A 12,409-nucleotide genomic window follows, 5' to 3' on the forward strand; every position below is an offset into this window, starting at 1 on the left:
GCCAAGGCCCCTGCTTTCCTACCAGCCAATACAGCCACTATCAAAGTTGTCCCTACCCCTCCACGCCCCCCCCAACCCGCCCCCCAACCCGCTGCAAACCACCCCCACCACTGGTGGGAAGGGACATCACCTTCCTTACTCCAAATGCAGGAGCTCCAGGGAGCTGCCATGCCACAGCCAGGGGAAGGAGGGTAGCTTGGGAGGGCATGAGAAATGGCATTCTTTATTCATAAATAAAAACATAAAATTACCAGAAATAGTTTACATGGCCAAAAGGGGGCATCAAAAATAAATCAAAGCTGTCAAAAGCAGAGCAAACCAAACAAGACACAACCAAGAGAAAAATAACTCTGTACATAGTCTTCCAAATGCTTGTCCATCCATAGCCAGCCTGGGCCGGAGTTCCCGCTTAGCCTGCAGAGGAAGCGCAAGGGGGACCACAGATAAATGAGGAAGGCGGAGCATGAAAGCACACAGGTGCATACACAGGTGCGTGCCCTCCTGGCAGGGACAGCTGCGGCTCTGACCACCCAGCCTGCCTGACCCCTAGGATCTCTCTCCTAAGAAGTGGCCCAGGCTAGGCCGGGAGTCGAGCAGGGGCAGAGGCTCGGCGGGTGCTTCTCAGGGGAGAGGTACCCCCCAACGTAGTCCCCATGGAACTCGGTGTTCATGGGGACTGACTGTGCCCCCCAGGGGTTAATCCAAATGCAGAGACCAGAGGATAAATCCAGGGTGGGCGCCACATGAGAGTCTGGTCACTCCAAAGCCCAGAGGCAGAGCCCCCATCAGGGTGGCTGCCTCCTTGCTCACAGCAGAGAGCTTCACCATCCTTTGGCTAGCAGAGCCGCAGCTCTGATCCAGCGAGCATGCGTCCCAGCAGCCGCCCTCGGGGGAAGAGGCAGCGAGCTCCCACTGGCCCTGGGCCAGGCCGCCTGTTCCAAGGCCTGCGTGGCCGACTTCTCCAGTCCTGCTCAGCCTCTGCTGCTCAGAGGCTGCTTCCGGAGAGAGGCTGGGTTTGGCAAGGTCCAGGAATAGCACGGAGGTTTTAGCACAGGGAAGGGAAGAGAAACCACACCGCGGCGAGGTCGCTATGTTATAGGACACTTTCATTCTGGTGCAACTGGGCCACCCTGGAGCCTTGGGCTGGTGGCAACCCAGGGAGGGCTCCATGGGTTGGCCTGGGGCAGAGATGGGGACAGGGGTGCAGGGCACTGTCACACTGAGGTGGAGCTGCTGTGCCCCTGAGCGCCCTTCCCTGGGGCTTAGCACCCACCTCTTTGCAGCGAGGTCTTGAGGGCAGAGCAATGGGCTTTTGGCTGCCCTTTGGGAGGGGAGGTCTCCAGCCCGAGGAGGGGGCAGCAGCCTCTTTCTATCCGTCAGGACAGCCTCTGGGAGGAAAGGACTCAGACAAGGCACAGGCTGGTAGAGATGGAGCAACCAAGAGACAAGGGGGAAGTCTTTAACTTGGGAAGCAGGGGTGATCTGCCTGTGTCCTGTGGAGGGAACTGGCCTCCAAGCAGAGAGGGGGCTCTGGGCCTGTGGATTCCGGGTTTAAGTCTAGCCTATGACTAAGAGTAATGGCTTGAAATTCCAGAGAGGCTCCTCTGTCACGTGAAGGCAGGACAGGCACAGCCTAACTTGGGGAATGGAAGGCAGAGCCAGCATCCGGGAAGGCGGCCCTGCTCTCAGTCCAGGCTCAAGGAGGGACTGTGGGGGGACCCTGGCAGGATGGGAGTCTGGAGGAGAATCAGCTCCCCACTACCACCTGGGGCCTGGAGGGGTCCACAGTCGGGGACAGAACTGGGGAGCAATGGCCTGGGGCTGCTACATACTCAGACATTCAGTTAACCCCCCTCAGCATGCGGGCGTGAGCCCAGGAATCCAGCCGGGGCTGGCTGTCCCAGGAACAGCAGCTGCAGCTCGAGGCAAAAATAGAGCATGGAACAGCCTGGCTGCCTGCGAGATCTGGCTTGTGTCTGAAAAGACAAGAAAGGAAAAAGAAGAAGAAAATTCCCTGAACCAAGCAACTGAGAAACAATCTTTTCTCCGCACATCTTTGAAAGGGAAAGCCAGCCTTCTGCAGGGCAGGAGTCCTTGACTATGGGGCTCAGGTGGGGCTAATGCAAGTAGAGGCGGGTGCAGCCGGGGGCCCCAGGGCCATTCAGAGGCTGTGTTTGAGCCTCTTACTGTCTTTGGACACTGGCACTTTGGGGCCCCTCCCTAACCTGTAAAGGCTCTGTCTGTACTTAGCCCCGGAGGTGACAAGGGACATGACTGGCAGCAGGATGGAGCTGAAGGTGAAGGGGGAAGGCCTAACCCAGATGACCCTGGCCATCTCAGTGGACAAAGGTTATTCTGAGTTTAAGCAAAGACTTGGTTTTAGGAATCAAAACCAATGCAGGGTAACTGCTGAGCAACTTGAATAGGAGGGGAAATCCTATCTCTGGTCTCATGATGAAAAGATCTGGGGGCTCCCCTGGGGACAGCTTGGAGTCACACACTCCCTGCATCATCTTTCCTCCTCAGCACCCATCCCAGGGCCTTGGGGCTATGGCTTTAAGAAGAGATCAAAGGCCACCAGTCATCCCGAGGCTGCTCACGTCCAGTCAGCAGGGCTAGAGGGTCTGGCTGTCACCATCTAGCTTCTTCTTCAGACACCCTCTGGTCTTGCTGAGTCTCGACATCTGCCGGGTGGCCCCAGCTCTCCCCTCCTTTCTGAGACCTACAGTGTTGGGAAGCTCTTATTGCTGTTCAGCCAGGCTCTCCACATCCCACTCCAACCTCTGTCTCTCCATGGCTGGGGGGAATAGATTAGGTATGACCAGGTCAGATTCCAAAGCTTCTGGTCATAAATGCTTGTGTTCTGTTCCCAAGGGGCATCCCAGTGTGTTGGGAGCGGGGGTAGGGGGCAAGAAAAGTTGTAGGAAAAGAGGTGGAAGGGAGCTTCCGACAGTCACCACCCTCTCTGGGAGAGCATTTAGGGAACCCTCTAAATGCTTAGAGGGTTCAAAATCTCTAAGCATTTTGAACAAAGACCAAGTTTTAGGAAGCCCGTAACCAAATCTTGATGATCCCAAGACTCCTCTCTTGGCAAAGCTGGAGGTCTGGCCGGCTGCAGGGTTGCTAAGCGCTGGATCTTGGGAAAGGCCAGGAGAGGCCCTGTAGCAGCAACCGTTCCCCACCCCCACCCCGCAACCAATCTCCTGGCCTTGAAGTCTGTACTTCTCTCTGAGGCCTGAGCAGAGAAGCAGGGCAAGGGAGCCCCCATTGACAGACTCAGCACCCCTGCCTCCCAATGCCATGTCCCCGGCCCTCTCCCAGGAGGCCCCTCAGATCTCGGTGGCGATGATGTCCTCGTAGGGGATGTCAGCCCCCTCAAGGTCGATCTCAAAGGGCTCCCCTGCGCCGTCCCCGCGGGCCAGCTGCTGCAGTGCCTTCTCCAGGCGCTGGTTCCGTTGGTACATGGCCAGGTAGCTCTGCTGCAGCTGCTTCTGGTACTGGATCACTTTCTCCTTCTCCTCCTTCCACACCAGCCGCTCGTGCTGGAAACCAGAGGACATCTGGTCATGCCCCTGCCGCTCCTCCTTGAGCTCTGCGCGCAGCCTCTCCAGCTCGCGCTGAAGGGCGGGAACGTCGTCCGCGGAGGCGGGACCCAGGGCAGCCGCGTCCCTGCTCCGCTGCAGGGCGGCCTGGGCCCGCAGCTCCAGCAGCTCCTGCTCCAGCAGGTTCACCTTCTCCCGCAGGAGCTCCGCCTCGTTCTTCTTGCGCTGCAGCTCGTTTTCGCACACCTCTAGCTCCAGGCCCTTGGTGCGCAGCGCGCTCTCCAAGTCCTGCGTCTTCAGCTCCAAATTCTCCAGCCGGCCGCGCGTGTCCTTCAGCTGAGCCTTCAGGTTAAGGATCTCGCTGGCCTTGGCGTTGATCTCTGTTTGGGACTCCTTCAGCTGCTGCTTCAGGAGGGAGATCTCTCCGGACTTCTGGCACACCTGCCACGGGGCAGGGGAGGGCAGGGACAAGAGAGAGCCAAGGGGTGAGAGTCCGCACGTACGGGACACCTGATTGCTTAAAAGCACTTAATCCTATGTGATCCAGTGACTGGGACTCGTGGTTTTCACTGCCGAGGATACGGGTTCCATCCCTGATTGGGGAACTAAGCTCCTGAAAGCCACCCAGCGCGGCCAAAAATAAAAAGAACTAAACTAGTCCTCACACGGTGCCTGGAAAGAGCCCCCAGCATGGTGGTCCGGGCGACCCACGAAGGCCAAGCCCCTCTGTGAGGCTCCTTTCATTCTGAATCTGGCTGGGTCTGTCCACAAGCCTGCCTCACCCCCAATTTAGTCTAAATCTCAGTCCATACCCAAACTCGTGTCCCTGTTGTTTGGTCGCTAAGTCCTGGCTTTGAGACCTCATGGACTGTAGCCCACCAGACTCCTCTGTCCATGGGATTCTCCAGGCAAGAATACTGGAGTGCCATTTCCTTTTCCAGGGGATCTTCCTGACCCAGGGATCGAATCTGTGTCTCTTATGTCTACTACTTTGGCAGGTAGATTTTTTTTTTTTACCACTGGGGAAGTCCACCCAAACTTATAGCTATGTATAAATTAAGGGCCAGTGGTTTAATCTGCCCACAGCCGGTAGCTCCACTATCTACATTAACATCGATGATGTCAATTTTGGGTCTGTCTAACTTCTATCATCTGTGTATATGCTCACACCCTCTGGCCTCACCCCTGCACATACTCTCTTCTCTTTCCTCTTGGGATAAAGACAATATTCACACAATCATGGCTGCACCCCAGCAACCTATTGGGCTCAGAGACAGTGCCCAGCTGGCATCTGACAAATGATGAGCCGCTGTTCTCCCCAGTGCCCTCCACCATTTCTGCTTCGTTCTCTGTCAAAAGTTGGCTAAGAGCAGCAAACAAAACTAATGACACTAATGAGACTGACTCAGACCCATGTGTCTATGGAGTCCTGGCCACTGGAGGTCACGTGTCCAAGGCCAGTCTGGCTGGCTGTGTCACAAGAGCATTTTCTGCCAGCCTGCAGGAAAGATGGCCAGAATGAAGGCCAGGGTCTGGGCCCCCACAGAATAGATTCTTTGAGCAAGACTGGAAGTATTAATATTTCCTCTTTTCTTCTTGGGGCAGAACCACCCCTTTTTCTCATGCACCACCTCTGAAGTGTGCACAGCCCCACCACCATGCTTGGCTGGGACTGAAAGAGCCTTCCGATGATGAGCCTGGATTTGCGTCATGCAGGGGGCAGCAGAGCCGTGGCTGAGGATGGGGCCTCGCTTTGAATCCTGGCTCTACCAGAGTGACCCGGCCAATTCTGCATCCATTAGCACAGTAGCATTATCAACATAAAATTCTGAACTCTGGGACCTAATTCAGGATCAGATCCTGCCTCTGATATCTGTTATGTGGTGACTTTGGCAAGTCATCTAACAAGCTCTTTGCTATTATAATTGTTCTCTGTGCTTCAGTGTCTTTAACTCTAAATTGAGTTTCACAGGGCTGTTGTAAAGGTTAAATGAAAGGACCTGAGGCCTGGCATTAATAAACACTCTATGAATTATTGTTGTTATAAGTATGTTTGTAATATATTTCTATGTTTTTGTGAAAATTTACTTCATTTATTGTTTTACTAATAGTCTGACTGGACAACCTGGGAATGAGGTCACAGCCATGTCCAGCTTAGTTCTGGATTAGACAAGCAAGAATGGATGCATAATGCTAGCGTTGGCTTATGTTCTGAGATGGGCCAAAGTGTTCCCAAATCCTGGCTGAGAAACCATGGCTGGGAAAGGGTCTCCTGAACCAACACTGATGAGAAGAAAGGCACTGGTCCCATGGCTGAGGTCCTTTCCTCTTTGGGAAACCTGGCAAACAGAAAGTGACACTCCCTTCCCACCTGTCTAGTGCCTCTATCCATCACTTCCTCAGAAAGGATCTTTTTTCTCTACCCTTGGTAACACCTGTCGCTCTGATTTCCAGAATAAGTACAGGAGATCAGTTCAGACAGATGGCTGCATGGCTGATGGTGTGTCACCCCTACCTAGGGCTGATGCTGGTCTAACCAGACCCAGTGAGCCCTCAGCCCCTTCCCAGGGCAGGAGTCTTTGGGGTGACTGCCGTGCACACGCCTCTTCTGATCCCTGCACCATCTTTAGAGGCCCATCAAGTGAGAAAAGTGAGCAGGATGTGGGGGTTAGGCTGTTCTCCAGTGAGACCAGGTACAGCCACCTTATTTCCAGGTGTGCCTGAGGATGTGCATGTGTACACGAGTCCTCTTTCTTCCTGCTCTATGCTTCCATCTCAGCCCACCAGACAGAAGCTCCACTTGCACTTCTATGAGGACTGGCCAACTCTGTCCCTGAGACCTGCACAGATGTGACCACTCCCACCAGTGGGTCAAGTCCCTTTCCTCAAATGTCACAGATGAGGGACTTCCCTGGTGGTCCACTCGTTGAGACTCCATGCTCCCAATGCAGGAAGCTTGGGTTCGATTCTTGGTCAGGGAACTAAGACCCCACATGCTGTGTTGTAGCCAAAAAGTTAAAAAAAAAAAAAATCCCGCAGCTTTGGAACTGTGATGTTTTCAGAGTGCACACAGAGCCTTCCATAAAGAAAACAACAACAAAAAGATGAAGAAAAAAACATCGCAAATAGTGCTATGGTCTCTTGTGGCTTTGGGACCATCAGGAACCAGGGATGGTTTGCGGTCCTGCAGAGCCTCTGCGAGCAGATGCACAGAGGTGGCCCTCAGACAGCCTGGCTGGGACTTGGTTCTCTTGTTCTAGTTTCTCAGCCAACGACTCAATTAGTAAATTCAATTCTGGCCATGAGGTATGGGGTTGGGGAGATGAAGAAGCCCAGGCTAAGAAAATCTCCAACATGGTTTACCGGGAAGCCCTTTCTTTGGGTCAGGAAGCCATCACTCCAGCCCAGTTTTCCGGGGCAATTGTGTTCCCACCCCTGTTGCTCCGGTAGCTCAGCTGGTGAAGAATCTGCCTGTAATGCAGGAGACCCCGGTTTGATTCTTGGGTTGGGAAGATTCCCTGGAGAAAGGATAGGCTACCCACTCCAGTATTCTTGGGTTTCCCTGATGGCTCAGATGGTAAAGAATCTGCCTGCAATGCAGGAGACCTGGGTTCAATCCCTGGGTTGGAAGATCCCCTGGAGGAGAGCATGGCAGCCTGCTCCAGTATTCTTGCCTGGAGAAGCCTGGCGGGCTACAGTCCAAGGGATTGCAAAGAGTCAGACATGACTGAGTGACTTCACACTTCTCCCTGTTGCCTAGAGCCTGGAGGAGACCTGGAGAAAGTGGTGGGGAATGCAGGCACTGAACCCCTGCCCGCCCCCCTGCCCATGCCCTCATCCTCACCTCCCACTGCGTCTCCTCCAGTGCAGGGGCAAAGCTGGTCTTCTCTTTCTCATAAGACCTGAGTTTGGTCTCCAGCAGGTCCTGCTCCTTCATGAGGCTCTCGAGTTCCTGCCGGAGCTGCCGTTTCTCCTGCTGAAGCTGGAGCACCTGAAGATGCAGGACCTGCTGAGCGCGCTGGCTCTTCTGTGCGGCCACCTTCACCTTGCTCTTGGCCTCCAGCCCCTCCAGCTCGTCCTTGCAGCGCCGCGGCCGCTCCTCGTAAGGTTGGCTGGCGGCCAGCTCCTTCTCCTCGAAGCTGCGGTGCAGCCTCTGCAGCTCGCCCTCCCTCTCCAGCAGCTGCTTCTCCAGCTCCTGGATGGTGCACTGGTCCGTGGAGATGGGGGAGCGCACAGAGCCCTTGTCCTTGCTTGCGTGGGCCAGCTTGTTGCCCCCATCAGAGAAAGACAGGGCCTTTAGGCTCATCATGTTGCTGTCTTGGAGGACAATGCCCTGCGTGATGTTGTGGGCTGAGCCCCCAAACCGGCTGGCGGGCCCCACCGGAGTGACCAGCGGGTCCAGCTGGTAGCTGCTGCTGGTACTGTGGGTGGGCAGGCTGGACATGGAGTTCCGGCCGGAGTCGGACAGTGCCCCGGAGCACAGGCTGGGCTTCAGCTCCTGCTCCTTGGGCTTGTCCAGAGGCGCGGGATGCAGCTGGTGGCCGGCGCTCTCAGGGGATGAGTGGAGGATGGCGCCTGACCGTGGCAGCACCGGCTTGAAGGCCGTGGGTCTCACAGCACCCTTCTCAGAACCCTGGGGAGGAAAACAGCCATACTGATCCTGTGTCTCCCTGCGATGAGCCCTGGGTCAAGTATGCAGGCCAGCCACATGGCACCTTCCTGGTCGGGGGCTGCAGGTGATCTCACCTGTTACTCTGAAGGGGCCAAAAGTGGTGAATCTCCCTCAAGGAGGAGGAATTCCTCCATGCCTGTCCTTAAATATCATCAGGCCCTTTCTTCTGCAAACTGCCAACCAGTTTGTCACCAGTTTCTCCGAGATGACAGCCCTTTTAGGTTCACTGGCTGAGACCCCTATGCCAGGGTTCTGGGGCTCCGTGTGCTGCAGGTAAGGATGCTGGACACACTTTCCTCGGGGAAGTTCATCCCTGCTTCTTCCCCATTATTTCCAGTTGGCCAGCAGCTGGAACTCTGGCCGTGACCTCCCCCAATGGTTGGGAGAACCGCTTGAAATAACAGTCTTTTCCCTAAAGCCATCATTTTCATTATTAGAGGACTTCAAAGTTTACAAGCTCTTTACTTTGAAAAGCTTGAAACTCTATCCAACATGTGGGCTGTTTCCTAGCATATCAATGCATAGATTCATTCTCCCAGGTGAGGCCAGGGTGCTGAATCGGAACAATACTTCTAGCACCGACTGGCAGGACCCATGAGAACTTAAACTGGGACGTGGGCTGGATTTCTGAGCACCTGGGACTCTGCCCTCATCCTTGCTAGATTGGTGATGATAACAAACCCGAGGGACTTCCCTGGTGGTCCAGTGTTTAAGACTCTGTGCATCCACTTCAGGGGGTGCGAGTTCCATTCCTGGTCATGGAACTAGGATCCCACAAGCCATGCAGCATGGCAAAAAAACTAACTACCAAACTCACAGCTCTTATCCCACCAAAGATGCTTTAGGGCTGGTTTGAGTGAGAGCTGCTGTCCCACCAGAGAAGCAAAGGAGGAGAAAGCCCACCTCTGTGAGTCCTCTAACAAGAGAGCCTGCCAGATCTCTTCAGGTGGGCTCTCCCCCTGCTTTTCCAGATGGTAAGTGAGCCCCTCCTGCTTCCCATGCACTTGAAAACACGGCTATGGGTCCTGCCTTGGCAATTCTGAGTTACAGCCCAGCAGAGTTCAGAAAGGCTTGCATTCTCCGATTGCTCTGTGCTTAAAAGCTCACCCAGGACTTTTGCATTATGAGACTGACCAATGTGTTCATTCCTTTGTCCAATCTTGCTCTCTGGTGTGGCTGAGTACTCCTGTCCTCTCTGCATCATTCAGTAATGTAAGCGTTCTCAGTGATGTAAGCATTTAAGACCTTCACCACCACTGCTCTCAGCCCCAGGCCTCTTCCCTGCCTTTCCAATCCAGCCACCCACACCAGAGACCCCTCCACTTACCATCTCTAGCTGATTGGAGAAGGGCACGAGCTTTGGTGGGGTGGATGGGTCAAAGTCCACCCCTGCCTGGCCCCCTAGGTCCCCACTGGACAGTGCCGTGTAATCAGGGCGGTGGGAGCCCCGGGCCTTCTGGCTGACCTTGATGTAGAAGAAGTCTTCGCTCTTGCCCATTTTGGAGCTGGACTTGCCATGCCCCGAGTCTTGGGAGAAGCCGAACCTCAGCAGCCCGTCTGAATAGCGGTTGAGCTTCTTGAGGTGGGAAGACTTGCGCAGCTTGTACTGCGAGGCCCGGCAGTGCTTGCTGTGGAAGCCGTGGCCGGAGATGAGGCTGCTGACACTGCCCATGGCGACACGAGGGCCGAGGACAGGTGGGGCAGAGCGGGGACCTGGCGTGGCAGGGGCGGCGAGGGCGGGCAGTCCTGGCTCCGAGAAGAGACTGCAGTCATAGCAGAAGCCTCACAGAGCCTGGGAGAGCTGAGACCTGGAAGGAGACATAAGCAGAAGTCATCCTGGATGGGGTGGTCATGGCATGTCCCCAGTGGTGACCAACCTCGAGATCTGGGCAGCAGAAAAATGCATGTTTCCCTTAACAGAGGTTCAGCCCTGTCTCTGTCTCAATGGGCCCCCCTCTCATTCTTCCTTTGTTCTCTAATTCAGCAAACATCTGCTAGAAGCCTACTATGGGATGGCTGGCTTCTTCTTCTTCTTTTTTTTTTTTTTTAATTTTTTTTTCTTTTTTTAACACCAAAAACATATTGTATTGGGGTACAGCTGATTAACAATGTTGTGATAGTTTCAGGTGAATAACAAAGGGACTCAGCCATACATATCCTTGTATCCATTCTCCCCTCAAACCCGCCTCCCATCCAGGCTGGCACATAACATTGAGTAGAGTTCCATGTGGTATACAAAGGTTTTTGTTGGTTATTCACTTTAAATATAGCAGTGTGTACATGACCTTCCAAAAGTCCGTAACTATCCCTTCCCCCCAGCAACTGTGAGTTTGTTTTCTAAGTCTGTTAGCTTTTTTCTGTTTTGTAGGTCAGCTCGTTTGTATCATTTCTTTTTAGATTCCACATAAAAGGGATGTCATGATATTTCTCCTTCTCTGTCTGACTTACTTCACTCAGTATGATACTCTCCAGGTTCATCCATGTTGCTGCAAATGGCCTTATTTCATTCTTTTTAATGGCTGAGTAGCATTCCATTGTATCTATGTACCACATCTTCTTTGAGATGGCTCACTTCTCAGCACTGGGATGCAGGGGTGAACAGTTACAGTCCCTGCACTCATGGGGCTTGTGTGTGGTGTAGTGTGGACTGGCCATAAACAGATCAACGTATGTGGCCTCAAGCGATCTGTGAAATAAAGTGATCAGGGGAAATAAAGCCAAGTGAATGGGATGGAATTCTGTTGTTGTTGTACTTGTTGCTCAGTCAGACTTCTTGTGACCCCACGGACTATAGCCCATAAGGCTTCTCTGTCCATAGACTTTTCCAGGCCAGAATACTGGAATGGGTAGCCATTCCCTTCTCCAGGGGATCTTCCCAACCCGGGAATTGAACCCAGGTCTCCCACACTGCAGGCAGACTCTTTACAGTCTGAGCCACCAGAAAGAGGAGGTGGTTGTTTTATGCAGGGAATACAAAGGAAGCCTCTCTGTTTGGTGTCATTTGAAGAGACCCCAAGAAAATGAAGGAGAAAGCTATGTGGAGACCTGTGGGGAGAAAAAGGAAGCTCAGGGGTAGACCCAAGTGCAAAGCCCTGAGTCCCTGAGTGGAATGTGTTGGGCATTTGTGAGACCAGCAAGGAGGCCAGTCTGGCTGGAGGGTAGTTAGCAGTGGGGGTTTGGAGGATGCAGACATCAGAGAGCTAGTAGGTGCCAGGCAACAGAGAGCCTGACTGGCCATAAAGGTTTTGGCTTTAGTCTGAGATAAGAGGCCCCGAGATGGCTTTAAGCAGCTGACAACTTGATCTGACTTGAGTTGTGGAGGGTCACTCTGGCTGCTGTATGGAAAAGAGCCACTGAAGAGCTTGGGTGGAATTGCTGAGCCTGTTATAGCAGGTGAGTGACTAACATAGCTAGGCTAGGGTGGTAGCTGTGGATTCCATTTTTTTTTTCAATTTTATTTATTTTTATTTATTTATTCTTGACTGTGCTGGGTCTTCACTACTTTTCTCTAGTTGTGGAGAGAGGAGGCTATTCTCTAGTTGTGGTGCACAGGCTTCTCATTGCAGTGGCTTCTCTTGTAGAGCATGGGCTCTGGTTTGCACAGGCTTCAGTAGCTGTAGCACATGGGCTCAGTAGTTGCGGCTCCTGGGCTCTAGAGCACAGGCTCAATATTTGTGGCGCACGGGCTTAGTTGCTCTGCCGCATGTGGGATCTTTCCATACCAGGAATTGAACCCATCCATGTATCCTGCACTGGCAAGCGGATTCTTTACCGCTGAGTGAGCAGGGAAGAATTCAATTTTAGATGTAATTTTAAGGTTGAGCTGATGGTACTAGTTAAAAGACTGAATGTAGGGAGGGAAAGAGCGGAATTTAGGATGACTTCAATGTTTTTTATCCAAGTATCCAGAAGAAGTAAGTTGCCATTTATTGAGATGCAAAAGACCACAAAAGGAACCAGTTTAGGATGAAGAGGGGGTGGAAATAGGACTTTGGCTTAAGACATTAAGATTGCAAAGCCCATTAGAGATCCAAGCAGTGATGTGGAGTAGGATGGGTGTGGAGCAGGGCAAGCTGCAGATTTTCCTGTGTGAGCTGTTTGTGCATAGTCTCGGAGCTAGGTCTGAGACTAGATGAAAAAGCAGGGGCAAGAAGGCAAGAGAAATATGAGGACTGGTTCACAGAGGCCAGGAAGA

General features: G+C 53.3%; 1 protein-coding gene across 1 annotated transcript in view; it reads right to left on the reverse strand.

Annotated features, from left to right (window-relative positions):
• Positions 1-1,106: 1,106 nt before the first annotated feature.
• LZTS1 (leucine zipper tumor suppressor 1) overlaps positions 1,107-12,409 on the reverse strand; it is a 66,711-nt gene continuing 55,408 nt past the window's right edge. The window contains exons 2-4 of the mRNA XM_055578678.1: positions 9,542-10,022; positions 7,387-8,175; positions 1,107-3,983 (exon numbers count right to left, since the gene is read on the reverse strand). Coding sequence (XP_055434653.1) covers positions 3,330-3,983; positions 7,387-8,175; positions 9,542-9,886 — 1,788 coding nt within the window. The 5' untranslated portion in view covers positions 9,887-10,022 and the 3' untranslated portion in view covers positions 1,107-3,329. The remainder of the gene's footprint in view (positions 3,984-7,386; positions 8,176-9,541; positions 10,023-12,409) is intronic.

The sequence above is a fragment of the Bubalus kerabau genome, chromosome 4 (assembly GCF_029407905.1).
Source record: "Bubalus kerabau isolate K-KA32 ecotype Philippines breed swamp buffalo chromosome 4, PCC_UOA_SB_1v2, whole genome shotgun sequence".
Taxonomy (NCBI): Eukaryota; Metazoa; Chordata; class Mammalia; order Artiodactyla; family Bovidae; genus Bubalus; species Bubalus kerabau.